This window comes from Psittacula echo, assembly GCF_963264785.1.
Source record: "Psittacula echo genome assembly, chromosome: 3".
Lineage (NCBI taxonomy): Eukaryota > Metazoa > Chordata > Aves > Psittaciformes > Psittacidae > Psittacula > Psittacula echo.
The window spans coordinates 99,171,410-99,188,625 of NC_137736.1; the positions used below are offsets into that span (position 1 = coordinate 99,171,410).

General features: G+C 40.0%; 1 protein-coding gene across 11 annotated transcripts in view; it reads right to left on the minus strand.

Annotated features, from left to right (window-relative positions):
- The window catches only part of CAB39L (calcium binding protein 39 like), a 67,994-nt gene that overhangs the window by 11,953 nt on the left and 38,825 nt on the right, over nt 1-17,216 (minus strand). For all 11 annotated transcript variants that reach the window (XM_080612269.1, XM_080612270.1, XM_080612265.1 and 8 more), the window contains 3 exons: nt 13,687-13,851; nt 8,869-8,987; nt 2,883-3,051 (listed from right to left, as the gene is read on the minus strand). In XM_080612269.1, coding sequence (XP_080468395.1) covers nt 2,883-3,051; nt 8,869-8,987; nt 13,687-13,851 — 453 coding nt within the window. The remainder of the gene's footprint in view (nt 1-2,882; nt 3,052-8,868; nt 8,988-13,686; nt 13,852-17,216) is intronic.

Genomic DNA, 17,216 nt, shown 5'->3' on the forward strand with positions numbered 1-17,216 from the left:
GTTCAGCTCCAGAAGAAATCAAGCCTTTTTACTGGATGAATAGCTAAAAATGAAGTGGCCAGTTTGAGGCATTTAAGTTTAATTTTTATCTTATTGCCTCTTTCAAAACATAACATTGATCACAATAAATGCCTGATGAAGTCCATTCAAGTCACTGTTTTTCTGGTGAATCAGTTTCTGCTATCTTTTTTATCAGTTTTCCTTGGTTGCCCTACCCAGTCAGAGACTGAAGCTGATGAGTAGCTGAAGCAGATGCACAGACACATCCTCTACAGCATCACAAATAAAAAAAATCCTTTACATACTAGTCCTTTAACTTATTTTTACCATCAATCATAAGAGGAAAGTAGAGTGCTATAAAAGCTAGTATGCTTTTTTAATACATTCCTTTATGCAGCAGGACTGCAGTGATAGCAGTTTAAAAGGCTGAGCGCAACATATATGATTCACGAGCTTTTATGCAGGGCACTTTGGAGGCAAGTACAACAGTTTTCAATAGGGGGCACAAAGAGAATATAATCCAAAATGAGTTTTTCATAGAAAATCACGAGAGAGCATGGAGCAGCAGCATTCAATCAGCCCTCTTTCCAACTGCTGCTTGTATGCTCCACAGCTAACTATATCTCTAAACACAAGCTGTTTTCGCCTGCATTTTTAACAGCTCTTTTTCCTCTCTGCAGCGCACCTGGCTGAATTTAATTAAGAAGTACATCTCCAGATCATCAAAAAATCCAGTATGTCCCTACTATAAATATCCTCAGACTTTAAAGCACATTTAATTAAGCTCTCCTCTGGTGCATAGACTATCCAAGGCTTTCAGCTCTGAACCAGAAACCCCGGTGGCAACACTACCACAGGGGCACAACACAACACAGGGGCAACAGAACCGAAAACATCAGCTCAGTAATCCAGCCGGAGAGCAATCACAGAATCATGGAATGGTCTGGGTTGGAAGGGACCTTAAAGCTCATCCAGTTCCAACCCCCTGCCATGGGCAGTGATACCTTCCACTGGACCAGGTTGCTCCAAGCCCCATCCAACCTGGCCTTGAACACCACCAGGGAATAGGGCAGCCACAACTTCTGTGAGTAACTATAGCACTTGTTTTTACAGCATTAGAAATGAAGTAGCTCCATATTTGACAATTCAATCATTTGTATATCACTCCTTGCTGCTCCAGCTATTCTGATTAACAGACAAATAGGAGGTGAGCTGAGAGCTGGTTTATTTCCAGAACTGACTGTGTATCAGGTGCTAAAAGGCAGGTTTCTTTCAAAAGGACAGTTTATAGCTTTTCCCTAAACATTTTAAAAGGTGATCTCTGACCCACGTCTGAGGATGAACTGCCCTCACACTCCTCTCTTTCCAGCGCACGTGAGGATGTAGAATCCTATTTTTAAATCCTGCTAAAAATATACTGGGTTCACAGGGGACAGAAGTTAGTTCTGCAGCTGGAGATCTATGTACGACATCAATCCCTCTCTTTTGAGGGGAGGCTTGCAGCAGTGTGTGGTCCTTGCTGCAGCTTAACTGACCCTTGTCCCAGTCCTGCCTCTTGGTTGGTGTGATGACTGTCCATCACCACCAACACACACTACTGTCCTGCTTAAAGCAGGACCTGGGGGAAGGATGCAAATCTCTTCTGTCAGGCTGGGAACAAAGTGCAGGGGCATTTTTTCTGACCACAGCCAAACACTTTCCAAGCACAGGGTAAAATGCCAGAGATAGAAGATTTAATCCCAGTTACGTTGCATTTTTATACAGGCCTGCACTGCATTCTTACCTGTTTCCGTGCTCCTTCCATTTTCATAACATTTATGAACACCACGGCAGCACAGCTCAAAATAACTGAAAGATGCTGCTATTGCTTAACAAATGGGTGGTTCTTCTCATCTCATTACTGAAGAATGCAACGTTATCTCCATTCTGCAGACCTTTACCCCATTCAGTAGGTTAGTGAAAACCAAGGCCAGATTTCAGCAATGATTCTCCTTACAGTTATTCCTAAGATCTAATGAATCATGTTTCTAATAAGCTTTGAGAGGAAAGACTAAACAATGTGTTTCTATGACAGCAAAGAACCCAAGGACAGCAGAAAAAAAGGAGCTGCACCTATATTTAGAAGAACCTTTACCTAAAAAGAATTTTCCCAGCTTTCTTAAATTATTTTTCAGAAGGAAATTCATTTTCCTTGTACATTAAGCATCCAGTTTTGCTCAAAGACTGTATTGGCACCATGTGGGAAAGATGATGGTCACATACAAACTCCAAGAAAACTGGCAGGCTTTACCCAACTCCATTTTCAGCACACCGCAGGCTCTACACAGTGCTTCCACCTACTCAGCTTGTAGCAGTACAGTCCTTACACTGAACCACAGGTCACAAGAATAAGCACACAGATACATCATAAAATAATCCACAGGCATGGCATTAATCTAAACCTGACTGCTGATCTCAGAAGGGACAGCAAAAATTACAAGGATTTCACAAGTGAATTTTAAATGATTCCTTCTATTTACTGACTGTGGTCACGATGGGCAGTGATTTTGTCTCTGGGGGAAGGTAGGGAGAGAAAAAGGTCGTGTATTTTACAAGAACTGTATGTAATACATGATTAATTTTAGTTTTAAATGGTTGCATAAAACATCTTTGATTGTCAAGATGAAGAACATCAGTGAAATGTAAATCTGTATTGAATTAAAGATTCTCTGCTAGCTTGATCACTGTTGTGAATCCTGTTACAACCAGACCAAGGATTAATTATATCCTTTACTGAACAATAAAATACACCCAGTTTAAAGGCAACACACCATCCAGTGATGACTACTGACAGAATGCCATTTTTGACACTAACGCTATGAAGCAGGTATCAAAGAATTTACCTTGAATGTAGCAAAGGCATCAGAAGCTATATCAAATGTTGACATTTCCACATATTTAAAAAAGTCTCTGAACTGTTCTGAAAAAAGTATGATTTTGGCCAAGGGTTCATGCCGGATACACTCTCTCAGCATAATTCCACAGCGTAAGGCAATACTTGGGGATTCATATCTGAAGAATGAAAAGAAACAGAAAAGATCAAAATATAGAAGAAGGATTAACAAGGATTAACAGGCACTTTTCTAGCAACAGGGAACTTTGTAGCACAGGGAATGCATGCACCAGAAGGGACACAACAAATGGGTGGCAGCTCACAGCCACAGCACTGCACCCAGCTTCAGGACCTCAGCCCAAAGCTGAGGCACAGATAAGGCTGCCAGCATTTTCCACCACAAACCTCTGTCTTCCCAAGCCAAATCACATTTTGGTGTAAATGTGCATTTCACATCCTCTCTGTGGAAAGACCATGTGGAGTGCATAATGTTTCAGCAGAGCTTCTTCATCAATACAACAATTTCCCTTTTCAGATTTAATTCTGAGCTCCTCAGTTCATCCAAAAAAAATGTAACAACTCATGACCATACATCACCTCCCACTCCTCTTATAGAGGATGTCGCTCTAGAATATTAATACCTAACTCTTCCTAAGGTAGAAGGAGTTTATCCAAGCAATCTACATAGGATTAAGCTTTCTGTAGCTCTGAAGACTTTTTCTTTGAGTCTGTAAGGAATTCTGTCCAATCCCCCCCCCCTGCAAAGGCTTTGACTTTGTTCAGGATACAAGTACTCATTCCTCAAGTTACAATTCTGTTATGGCACATACATCGCAATAGCCAGGAGTCAGCACACTTCTCCATCTTGGAGAGAGAGACAGAGGGGTAGATAATTCAGATGATCTTTTATTTCTGTAAAGCCCTGATTTCTTTAAAGCTGAAATTAACCTTAAACGAAACTGCTAGAAACATAGTTTTTTAAAAAAGAAAGGATGAAATCCAACAATAAGAAAGGACTTAAAATGAACTTCTTGCAGCAATCTTCAGTCATGTGAAAGTGGCGAAGTCCAAGGGGACAGAAAGCATGCTCTGTTTCAATAAACTGGTTATACTATATTAGAACTGTGTATTATCACCCAGAGCTTATCAGCATCGTTTTTCCTTTGCACAATTAATTCCTATCGGTAGGCCAAAAGAGAAGAAAAAACACAAAATGCCATCTGTGCTGTAAGTGAGTGGGCCCTCAAATTTACCACCAGCTTGCAATTTAAAAGAATGGTAGTGTTTTGCGGGCATACCAGAGCTGCATACTTCAACCTGATGTCAACAATAGCTGGCTTAATGAAAAATGAACTACTATTCCAAACAGGCAAATGAAACTTCCCACCCTCAAGGAAATGCAGGCACTCGAGCCCCTGTTTGTTTCCTTTTGGGAAACATTTGCAAATGTGAATTTGTATCTCTTCAGACAGCGGAAATTGGTGGATGTTTCCCATTGAGGCATACCTCTCCTCAACTCCATTAACAGGAATACTAATTTTCAAGGAAAAAGAGGAGGAGCTGCTCCTAGGAGTGTAGCCAGGAAAATATTTAGTAGTTGGCTAAGGAATATTTTGATTGGAATAAAAGCAAATTACATTGTTTCCAGCACAATAACTTCTTAAAACATAAGTATCAACAGAATCATTCTTAGTCAAATGCTCCATTATCTGGAAGTGGGTTATGGACCTTTGGCTGTTCACATAAGCGAGGGAAGTTGGGTTTGGCTCCTGGAATATGCCTGGAAGAAGTTTACAAGCTGCCCAGTCATAACTGGCATGTTCTCTGCACCCACACTTACATGCAAAGCCACCAGGCAGGAATGACTGAAATGTATTCCAAAATCACTGCTAATGAGCAATTAGTGCTCTATACTGACATATTCCCAAAGCAGAAGAAAATATTGAGGAGCTTTGCTCAGATGACCTTACAACCTAAAGAGACCCTCACTTACTGACTACTAGGGGCTACCAGAAAATAAAATAATGGACTTGAAAAACTCTTACTGTGGTGGCTGTAAGAGGCAACACAGAGCAGAGATGTATCTCAGTGCAAAGGAAACCATACTTGCATGGCTAATGCAGAAGATAGTACAAGCTAAGGAGCACAGGCAGGAGATTTGGAAGGCATCAAGCCTGGGAGACACAAGGTCTTGACGGATAGCTATATTCTAATGTGATTTTACACTAACTTCTAAAGCCTGGATAAACCCAATGGCAATTCTGCAACTTTAGCCAAGATACCACTAAAGCTTTAACTGCACTATGGTATGAAGAGGTAATCAGAACAGATCGAGGTAGTGACTAAGTACATTAGGGATAGCATGTAGCATGATATATATTCACAAAGGAGCTTATCAATCTGTCACTTGTGAGAAACAACGCAAGTGCCACAAACTTCAAGTCCTTTACAGCCACTGTACTAGAGAGAAAGTATTTTAAAATACAAAATACCAAAGTTATTTCTCAGTTAATGCAATACACTGACACCAGAGGAAAAAAGCTGGCTCAAATCTATTGAGTACTCTATATACACCAATCACTGTATCCATCTGAAATCTTACTCGTACACAAAGCCTGCACACACAGAAAATAAGATACTATTAACGTAAGTCCTCATGCAGCAGGAAGGTAAAGTAACCTACCAAAAAAGTGAAAAAATAAAAAAGTAGTGAACTATGTGCTGTATGTTTTTCTGAAGCTGAGAAGCTGGAAGGAAGTAGCCAGAGTAAAATGAATTCTAAAAGCTAAGAACAGTTAGTTATCTCAAGCTGGCAGTGCCACTGGAGTATTAGGCAGGAAACATTGGGCGGGAGCTCTGATTCAGGATCCTTCCCACTCAACAGCACTCACATTATGCAATCAAAAAGCAACCTTTTGTTGATGGTGTTGGAAATTGACTGTCAGCGGGCAGAGGAAATTTTGTGTCCATAAAAGTAGAACAATGGCAAACTTTCGCAATAGTCTTCTGCTGTTTCTTTTATTGTCATGGTAGAAATGGTATTTTTTGTTTCTCTCCAGATAATGTCACAGAATCATAGAATCATCACAGAATGTTTTGGGTTGGAGCCTGAAAGCTCATCAAATTCCAACCCCCCTGCCATGGGCAGGGACACCTTCCACTAAACCAGGTTGCTCAAAGCCATGTCCAACCTGGCCTTGAACACTGCCAGGGATGGGGCAGCCACAGCTTCCCTGGGCAACCTGTGCCAGCACCTCACCAGCCTCACAGGGAAAAATTTCTTCCTAATACCTAACCTACACCTATCTTCTTTGATCTTAAAGCCATTCCCCCTTGTCCTGTCACTGCACGCCCTTGTAAAAAGTCTCTGTCCAGATTTCTTGCATGTCATGTAATACTGAACATAGAAGAATTCAGAAGATTCTGATTTCACATATTTCATTTAGCACTAAATAAATATTAAAACATATTCTCAAGTCACGTTTTCAAGAGGTAGCGTCTACCATGAAGTGTGGGTTTCCCAGTCTCACAGCTGACTGCACACAAGCAGTGCACATTGCCTGCATGCAGCAAGCAGTGTGTTCAGGGCCCTAGCCTTGCTGTAGGTACATGTTTTAAGTATCATTTATAGACAGTCCCAGCAGGAGGACACAGGCAGGTAAGGCAGCATCATGTTTGACATCATTACACTGTTCTGCAGCCGCTGCTCAGGTACCACCAGGGCTGTTCAGGTCTGTCTTCTGGACTACTACTCATTAATTCAACAGAACTTTCTAACAAGAAACTCCAGAAATGGCAATTCTGATACAGTGCAATGCTGTGGAGAGATAGCCAAGAAATCATTAACAAGGAGTCCAAGGACCAAACTAACACGGACACGCTGCTCAACTCAGCAGGAATTTCCAAAACAGCACCCAAGTGATGCCATTTAAATCCTTCCAGTGACTCAGGTCACCTATAGCAAAATGCCTGTCAGCAGCATATATGCAGAACATAAAATCTTTACTATTATCTTAATATTCTCGGTTCTTACAGATGCCAAAGAAGATCTGGGACATGATCCAAAAGTATTTTTTAGCTTTAAATAAAGCCCAGACATATGGCAGCGATACACACACAATGTGCAAAACCAAAATGAGTGAAGAATCGAAATAGCAGAGAAAAGGGAAAAAATTATTGTACCTATCTATGAAATTGAAAAATGTCGTACAAGTTAACAAAGATGGAGAGAATTAAAATCACTGTCCTGAGACTAGTAGTTTGAGGTTTATATAAATGGTCAATTTTAATGAACAAATGAAACCAGAATGCATTTAACTGGCAGAGTGGTTTCCTCTCTGAGGAAGCTAGCAATTAGTAACATAAAACAAATAAAGAGTTTCAAAATTAAAGCTAAATCACTATACTTGTAAGAGCAAGGCCCAGCTCAGCCCAGTCACCTGCCTAGGCTCTCCACTACCCTGCCTGTGAGGAAGGCAGCAGGTCCACATCTTCTCCTATCGCAGCAACCAAGAGCTTTGCTACCATGTTCAACCACGAGCTCACAGTTCTTTAAATCCCTGGTACTAACGAGATCTCTCCATTACTTTTTTCCCTCCTAAGCTGTGCTGGAATGTGACCAATTTTGAAGGAAATAACTATTTTAGAGGACTCCCGTGCCTATCCCTCTCCTGGCTCAGGTCTGCCTCTGGGAGAGGCTGGCTGAAAGGAATTTTGCCCTTGGGGCTGTAACTTTGTCATGCACAAACCTTAGATGGTGATTAGGTATTTTCCTAACTCTGACTTTGGAGCAAATAGTAAACATCAACATCTTCAACCTCAGGAGCAAGAAAAGCAAGAAAAAAAAAACAAGCATTCTTATATCACCTTTTTGATATGTTGTTGATAGGCTGTTGCTAGTGTGACCATACAACTGTTATGAGAATCCATGTCGTTTCATACTGATCAGCTAATAAATGAACTTATTTCTACAGCAGTTATTTAACCTAAATCACATGTATTCTCATTTATTTAGGAAAAAAAACCCAACCAAAATCCTAAAGGCAAAAGAAAATGGAACAGAAAAGAATAGATTTCAAGGGTTGGAAAAGCAAAGCTTCTCACTGAATGGAAGGTGCTTTTAGTCAAAAGTAAAGGTGACAGAAACCTCAGGATTTTTAGGCCAACACTTGGGCACTGCTGAATGCAACTACAGCTGAATGCAACTACAGCTGAATGCAACTACAGCTGAATGCAACTACAGCTGAATGCAACTACAGCTGAATGCAACTACAGCTGAATGCAACTACAGCTGAATGCAACTACAGCTGAATGCAACTACAGCTGAATGCAACTACAGCTGAATGCAACTACAGCTGAATGCAACTACAGCTGAATGCAACTACAGCCCTCCGTAGCCAACTTACCTTGGGAGCCACCACGTTACAGCTGAGCACTGACTCCCTCAAAGGTTAAAAGATGCACACACAAAAAAATATTTAATGCTGTAAGTTGTGGAGTTCATTACAGAATTAATTTGAAGTTCACATGTGGCTACAAGGGCTGGAGAAGCCTGTCCCCCAAACACAACTATTCTTGTCATGTATTTTTGCTTCCCTCTGTTCTATAACATAGTGGTCCAGTTTGACTCCAGTTATTTACAGACACTGCTATAAGTCACTCCTGCAATGCTAAAAGGTCTAAGTAAAACTCAGCAGTCATCAACAATGCCACAGAAGAGTTTAGGGCAAGAACTGAAGTACAATCATGTGGGGAGCAGTCAAGAACAATCAGCACATAATTATTCCAACATGAAGTTTGGTGAAGAAATAACGGCCAAATAAAAAAATCCAGTCATTAAAAGTATACAGTTAAGTAGAAACAAAGTCAGTATGAAACAAAATAAGAAATCTGGAACAACATCTTTTTTGTTAACTAAAAGTGACAAAGAAGATCAGCTGCAGTGCCAGCATGTTCCAGGCAATGCTGTTTAATGAAAATCAAATTAAAGCACCCACCCTTTTAGAAGCATGAATAGGATATGTGGATGGGCACTAATGTATTCCACAGTAGGGCTGCGTGTGCCAATTTGTCTTCTCAAGATGTTGTTAAATATCTGGGAAACGTCCTTTTTGCCCTGTTAAAGAAGCAAAATATATCTTCAACTGGAAAAACATGAACAAATAATCATTTACTATAACCTCTATTTAAAGTAGAAATGAAAAGAAAAACAAGTCAGTTTCTTGGGGGGGGGGAGGGGTGGGTGTCTCCACCTCATACTCTTGTGGCATTGAAGGAAGTCTTCAATGCCACAAGAAGGCTTCCTCTGTTGGGGTGGCTCTGAAGACTACTGATCTCGCCACTCCCATGTACACCTTTCTTTTTCTAAATGAAGATGTGCATCCTCCTTATTCTGTCAAACAAGTCCCTGGCTATCTTAAATAGCAGCATTAAAGTACCAAAAAAGCAAGCTGCTGACTTGACTCAAACCTGCTTTTGTGGTGCATACTTACTGCTCCTGCAGCCTCCAAATTTGAGGGTTACAGGTTAAATTTAAAGGTGTGCCCACTATTTCAGCATGAAAAATAAAATAATTACTCCTGATAAAACAGCTGCATCACATACATCTCTCTGTTTTAGTCACAACTAAGATCCTTCACTTTGTCATAATTTTCTCCTGAATATATGTATCTACACAATCACGTTTTGCCTCCAAATGCTTTCCTGTGCAAACAGCTTTTCAGAAGGTCTTTCCAAATTATGGTCTATTCAGCCACAGGGTTTGCCAATACATCTTGTATTAGAAGTCCTCTTCCTCCCCCACTGCTTTCTCCCACAGCCACAGGAGACAAACTACGTATGAAATTCAGGGAGGGGAGACCAGTTACTAATGACCAGTAACCAAGGCACTGAGTCAACAGCAGGTCACCATGCGCAGGACAAGCTAAAGCAAAAGGTTACTTATAATTTGTACATGATCATCGATCTGCCTCAAGAGGACAAACATTCCATGGCAAAGAACTTATTGGATGTTTGAAGCCAAGGAGCAGACAGTTTCACACAGAGGGAAAATCCCAGGTTTCACCTCTACAAACAAATCACTGCTGAGAAACACAAAATATCCTGCTTTCCTACTGGTTCCAACCCAGCTGGCTTGGAGACTTGAGGACACGAGGAATTAAATAGAATCAAGTCAGAGCAGGCCAGTCCATCTGCCTTTGTCTGAAACACTTCTGACCCTCGGACTTTCTCTTAATTAGGCTAATTCTTTATAAAGTCATCCCATTCTCCCCTATCTTTGCAACACCTATAACGTATGTCTGGAATCCTGTGATCCCCAGCGGCTTTAGCAGTTAGTCCAAGACAAAACCAATCCAGAGAAGAGTTATTGAAAGGGTGAGGTGAAAATGGCCAGAAATTAAGTGATCCCCTCTGCTATGCCAAGTTTTATATCTGTTACTTAATATTAGGTGCACTATAGCATTCTGTGCAATAGCAGAGGCAGGGGGGTTGGAACTATATGATCTTTAGGTCCCTTCCAAGCCAAACCATTCTGTGATTCTATGATCTCTTATACATCTCAGAGAGGATATATGCACATATATATATATATAAAAATATATATACACACACACACAATTATACCAAGTTTTCTAGAGACCAGCAATGATGAAAGCCAAAGAAGTTGGTCTCTCTGGGTTCTAGAAGGAATGAAGGCAGATAGGATGGAACCAAGGCAGATTTCCCTTAACATCAGACATCTATAAAGGTTGTAGAAATACTTCTACAACACTTCTTACTTGGATCTGTGATTCAATTTTGCCTTATAATGAAATACATATGGCTACTGAAGCACAAGATAAGGCATCATGGAGATAAAGTGGCTAGACAAGAACAAAAAACCTGCAAAGGATGTCATTATATAAGTAAGGAATTGCATTATACCTATACCATAATTTAGCTCATGTTTCAAGAGAAAGTAAGGGAAAGTTTCTAATGTCACCAGTCCTGAGCTTGTGGCTATTTACTGCTTCTTTAGGTGGCTTTACAGCTTGTGAACCTTTAGGCTTACACACAGTTAGCAACGCCTATTTTTTTAGTTGACATTTTCTGTATGCCCACTTCCCTCAGTTCTTCAAAGTTCAACAATAAATTTCATTTTTTAAATTTCAAAAATCCCAGGCTGATCTTGATTCTGGGCTCCTGTCCAAACCCAGCATTAGTGCTTCATAATAATATCATCACCAAAATTATATCTCGTTTCTTGAGTGGCAGAAGCAATAAACCTGTGTCTTCTATAGACATGTAATGGACATGTGCAAGTCTTCCCTACAGGCACACCTGCCCCCAGCCACACATGCTGTAAGGGTACTGGCAGGTGAAACACAAATGGGACAGGACCAGGTCTGTGCTTGTGCCTTTTTCTTTGTGTGGGCACTATCTCTGGTCTCACTCCTCTAAACAGCCATCAGGTTTCATGAGGTTTTTGAAAGCACATCTTCAAAGGGAAGTACAGCTGTGCAAAACTGGGATCAAAGCAAGCAGCAGGGCTGGTGAGGAGGAGGCAGGGAGTTAGGACAAAACAAAGTAACCTACATGAACATTCTCTTCAGAAACCATATTTTCAAGTAATCTATGATTTTGCTTTCTACTATTACTCAGATAAAAAAAAATAATGTGCAGGTTCTAAAGTGAGGAAATTCTTGTTTGACAAAGAAACCTAAATACCAACTGTGGCCATCAACATAACAAAATGAAAGCAGAAAAGTTTACACACTGAAAAAGTCCATGGGGATATTAAGACAAGTACACACTCTAGCTGTCCTCTTGTTCAATGGCATTTAGTTCTACTGTTTTGCCGAAAAAAAGTATGTATATGAGCTCTGCTAAATGACTGGAAAGGTTGCATCACAGAAAAATCTATTTTGCAGTAAGAGTTATTAGAATTGATTGTAATAAAAGTAATACAGCAACACATCAGGTATTTCATTCCGCGCTGGTATTTGAAGACTGTGGGTTCAATATGTCCATACAGAATGTTTTGCCTGACAAAAGCAATACAGACTGTCACGTAACTAAAAAAATGCAGTAGTTTCCCTTCTGTGGTGTATTTGCTAACAGTATCTCTTCTCCTTCACCCCCCCTCCCCTTTTTTTCTTAAAAACAAATAAATAAACTATTGGATTTTGGAGGTTTGGGGTTTGTTCTTGTAATTAAGACATTTAACAGCAACCAGGGGTAGCAGAGGAAGACAATTTAAAGGATCCCAATAAATTCTAGCATTAAAAAAAAAAAAACAACAAACCAGCAACCCCTCTGAACTTAAGACCTGAGGAAAAGTGAGAGACCTCCACTACCATGACTTCCAAAAATTAATACAAAATAAACAGAATCATAGCATGGTTTGGGTTGGAAGGGACTTTTAATGATCACCTAGTTCCAATCCCCTTGCCACAGGCGGGAACACCTTCCACTAGACCATGTTGCTCAAACCCTCTCCAACCTGGCCTTGCACACTGACAGGGTTGGGGCATCCTGGCTTTACTAGGGGCAGGGGGAAGAGAGGGTAAAAAGAAACCGTAACTTTCCTACCACTCTTCCCTTTCATTCATTTACAATATGGAAAGAAAATTAAACAACAAAAACTTCAGTAATAGGAGAAAACTTCCAGAAGAAAGTAACTCCTGCAAGAAGCAGCCCTGGGAGCAACAGACGATCTCTCCAGGGAACTGATTTTTAAATTCAGCAGCTGCCATGCCCTATACATTGGCTACTGCTCCTGCTTCAGACCTCAACAGCGAAGGTCTGGTTCCTGGGAGCTGGGGATTTCTCACTGTTCAGAAATGCTGGGACATATGTGATGATTCACTGCATCTGGGAACCACAGAAATCATGGGACTCATAACAGCAGTCCCTGTGGACTGTTATCCCAGATGACCATAGACCACATGAACACTGTAATGATCTGCCAGTGACAAAGTTTCTTCCCAGTCCTTACTAGTCAAAGGTCAGTTAAAAGGGTTTATAATTATCCTGAATCACTGCAATATTTTCTACCATAATTCTTCTCACTATTTATAAGCAAGTTCAGTGGTCTTTGTAGTTGTCGACAAAGTTTTTGGCTTTAACAAGAAAACTGGCAAAGTTCTATGGAATGTATGGTTTTTTATATAACTACATGAAATTAAATAATATATATACCCATACATATTCATATTAATATTTCTGCTGTCAAAAAAAGTTATATTCCTTTCTTCTTTTAATCCAAATCATTAAGTGGGGGCAACCCAATTTACCTTGCCAGTTGCTTTCAAAATCAGTTTTTAACACCTTTTCCTCCTCCCTTCCTCTCAACTAATCCACACCAATTTTTTCCAGTGTTTGTCACATGAGATTTTCCCTTGATTTCAATTATTTTTATTCCATGTGCCTGCCCCCTTCTAAATTGGACATGCTCTTCAAAGACAGTGTTGTTTCTAGTTTGCAATCCCAAGGAGGTTCATCATCACCACAGCTTACAACATCGGTCATAAAAGTATTCTCAGCATCATTTCCTATCTTGTTTGGATACACATGGCAATATCTCTTCTTTTGTTTTAAAAAAATAAAATAAAATAATAATAATAATAAAAAAATAAACTCAGATGCATTGCATTTACTTCCAGTATCTGAGTGTATCTATCAGGACACTGACCAATCTACAGCAGCTGCTTTCTACAGCACATGAAAACCAGTTTTCAATGCAATGAAATTAGTTAGACTTCAGAAAAATACAGCTCTACTTACTGACATCACTGAGACCAAGGAGGTGAAATGGTTTCTGGGTGCTGACCTACCTCAAAATCTATCAGCTGTAGGTTGGCAATAAGTGTCACTAGAAGGCCACTGTTGTACAGCTCTTGCGCCAGCTGAGCCACAATTTCTGTAGGTGGCTCTTTGTCTGCGGTCCCACACAGAATTTCCTTCATTGCTTGCAGAGACTTTGACACTTCCTCTGATGCCTGTTTGCCAGCACACAGGTTTTGTTTTTAAAAAAAAAAAAAATGAAAGAAGAAAAAAAAAAACCATTTTACTTTAAAAGACAAGCAGTTCAAAACCAAAGCTTCTAAATGACAATGACTGTTATCTGTTGTAAAATGGTTTAATAATTTTATGTAATTCCTGAGGCTGGAGGATTCACGCTGGATTGCAGGTCCTACACAAGCACAGTTACTTTCAATTTAAACACAGCATGTCACCACTTACAGACCACAGGCATAGTGGTAGTTCCTGAGGTAGCTACCATAGGGGTAGTTCCTGAGCAGCAGCCCCTGACCAGCTTTCCCCCTAGTTTATATGGTAAGCATGACATCATATGGTCTGGAATACCCATTTAGTTAACTGAGTCACCTACCCTGGCTGTGTCTCCTTCAGCCTCTTCTGCACCCCAGCCTGCTCGCTGGTGGGGTAAGGTAAGGAGCAGAAAACACCTTGGCTCTGTGTAAACACGGCTCAGCAGCAACTAAAACAACCATCTTAAATCCAAAACACAGCACTGTACCAGCTACTAGGAAGAAAATTAACTTTATCTCAGCTGAAACCAGGACACCCTGCCAGCTTTGTATTGCCACCACCTATTTCTCCTCATCACGTGTGGTTTGAGCCATCATCGTCCACAAGCGATTTGCCTCCTGAGCACACAGACACTTCAGTCTCAGGTTGGGGAATTAATTAAATGAAACAATTGAGCAACCTGATCTACTGTGAGGTGTCCCTGCCCATGGGAGGGGGGTTGGAACTAGATGCTCTTAAGGTCCTTTGCAACCCAAACCATTCTATGATTCTAATTTGCTTTAGGAAAGCTCCACAGCTGCCACCAAATGAACTAAAATAAGTCTTTAATCTTTTGCTCCCATCTACTGTATGCTAATTTTGTGCAAAGTTTCAGGTATCTAATGTAGAGGACAAATCATGAATTACCTTGCAGAATGTCTTGACCAGAAAGATTATAACAGGAAAATGAAAGAGCAATGAAAATAAACAGGTAATAGCTCAGTGTTTGTGGCAGTCAGCAGGTTTAAAAGTGAACAATAACATCCTACTTCCCAAAGCTCTGGCTCATGTTCTCCTCCCAGGTTTGTTCCACTTCATATAAATAAAGACTCTCTAGAGCAAAGGTGTTATTTTTTCACATGTGTACGTGCTTTAAATCCCACCACCTCCAGCCATGGGGCTATGGAGGCAATGGCTTTTCCTGGGTTGGTGTATATTTAATACATGCATGACCCACAGCAAGCCTGGTTGGATTTTTTGGCAGGGAGTGAGAAGGAAGTAAAGGACAGGTTTGAAAGCAAAGCTGAGAATGACAACAAAGTGCCAGGCAAGATGGTTAAAGATGCTGAAGATAGGACAGCATTTCACATCTATATTGCAAAACCTTTATTTGAAATTAGTGTTTCATTAGTTTAGCAGGGAAAAACAAAAACAAAAACATAAGGACACAGACTGAAAACCCAAGAGTCATCTATAAAAGCTAGCTGGACATTAATGGATATTCAAAGCCAGATCAGTAATTTCAGTACCTCTCTCACACATAAACTCAAAGGAAAAATGTCATACTTTCATACCACCCCACTAATCTCCATAAAATAAAAACACAGTGCTCCAGAGAGGTATCTCTCAAGTGCTGCTGATCTTCCAACACTTTAATACAGATTTAAATCACAGGTTTCATTCACACCAGTGAATAAAAAACCTAGAAAAAGCCTAGAAATCCTTAAAAACAAAAAAGCAAAACCAAAACCCCAATAAAAAGCCACTTTCACATTACACCTACCTGGAAGATTCAAAGATTGTTTTTGCACACAATAAAGAAATATTCTCCCCCAATCCGTTTGTACCTACTCTCAGTTTTCTGCTAGTTGAGATAGGTCATGATGAGCACTGTGTAAATGAATATGACTATGTGATAACTTTAACCACAGCAGAAGTCTTGTTTCTTACCATCGCTCAGCAAAAGAGCCTATTTTTACCTCAAATGTCAGTGGTATGTCACTAGAGATATCCCACAGAGTACAGATGGGATTAACAACAGGGGTGCTATCTTGGAAACTAAAGCTCTAAATCTTTATAAGAGCTGTGCAAATATTTTCATATCAAAGGAAAAACCCATGCATTTTTGGCTTTTCATCCATTTTTCTGGGCAGGGTGTGAATCTCTAGCATTTTGTGGTAAACAACGCATTAATTCCTTTCCTTTCAAGTATAAGTAGTCCCTTCTGATATATAGAAAAATCTCTGCAAGACTCAACTTTAGGTTTAATTTTCAAAAAAGAGGGCAAAAAGCAAAATGAAAGAGAAAACAAAACTACAGAACACTGTGTTGTTGATGGGCACAACTGAGCACCACAGCTGTATTTCTCTAATCATCTGCCATCCCACCCACTCATCTTCTCAGCTTTTCTTCATGCAATTTGCATTTCATGTTTAACTTCCTCCTCATTCACATCCGCTGGGCAGTCTGTGGTCTGTCATTCAACCTGTCACCAAAAGCCATTCCCGGTCAAATCTAAGGACAGCTTGTTGGTGCCTATCCTTCATAATCTGTCTGAAGGAAAACTGTTAATCCCAAACACAGATTCTTAAAATAACAGCCACTTCTACCCTCCATTTTGACATTCCCACTTAATCTCACAGCATTTTTAGAATAATAACCTAAGTACATAAGCACTGGTTCTGGGATGGAAACTTGTCCAAGACTCAGAAGAAAAAAAAAAGTAAAAAAAGAAAGACATTCCAAGATCCAAAGACCCAAGATCTGTCCAAAACAAACAAAGCAAATACATTCACTCAAATACATGGAAAATATAAATGACAGAAACATAGCTGCAGAACAGCTTGTCATAAGAAGCCAGATTCATTCTGACCCTCTTTAGGAGAATGTGCAAAAACTAACAAAAGCCTCAGCAAGGCACCCTTTCTTCAGCAATGCCACAAGCAGAACTACAGTGACAAAAGTGAAAAAGATCTGCTAGAAATTCCAAAGCCTATCACAACTTCCACACTACTTTTTATTTTCCATAAGCAAAAATAGCAAAGTGCTGCAACTGCCACTTCAGCAGAAATTACAAAGCAAAGGAAAAGGTTTCATGAAATATCGAAGCACTTTAAGCCATTTGCCTCAATCTTGCAATTAAGCACAATCTTATTTCTAGCAGATTTTCCCATTGGCTTATAGACGTGAGTCCTTTACATTATGACTAAATGTATGCCATTATATTTAGAGAAGCTGGTGTGAACAGAGGAGAAAAAAACAGGTAGAGTAAAAAACTAAACAAAGAATCCCAAACAGAACAGCTTATATATATGACATGCAAATGTCAAAAGTG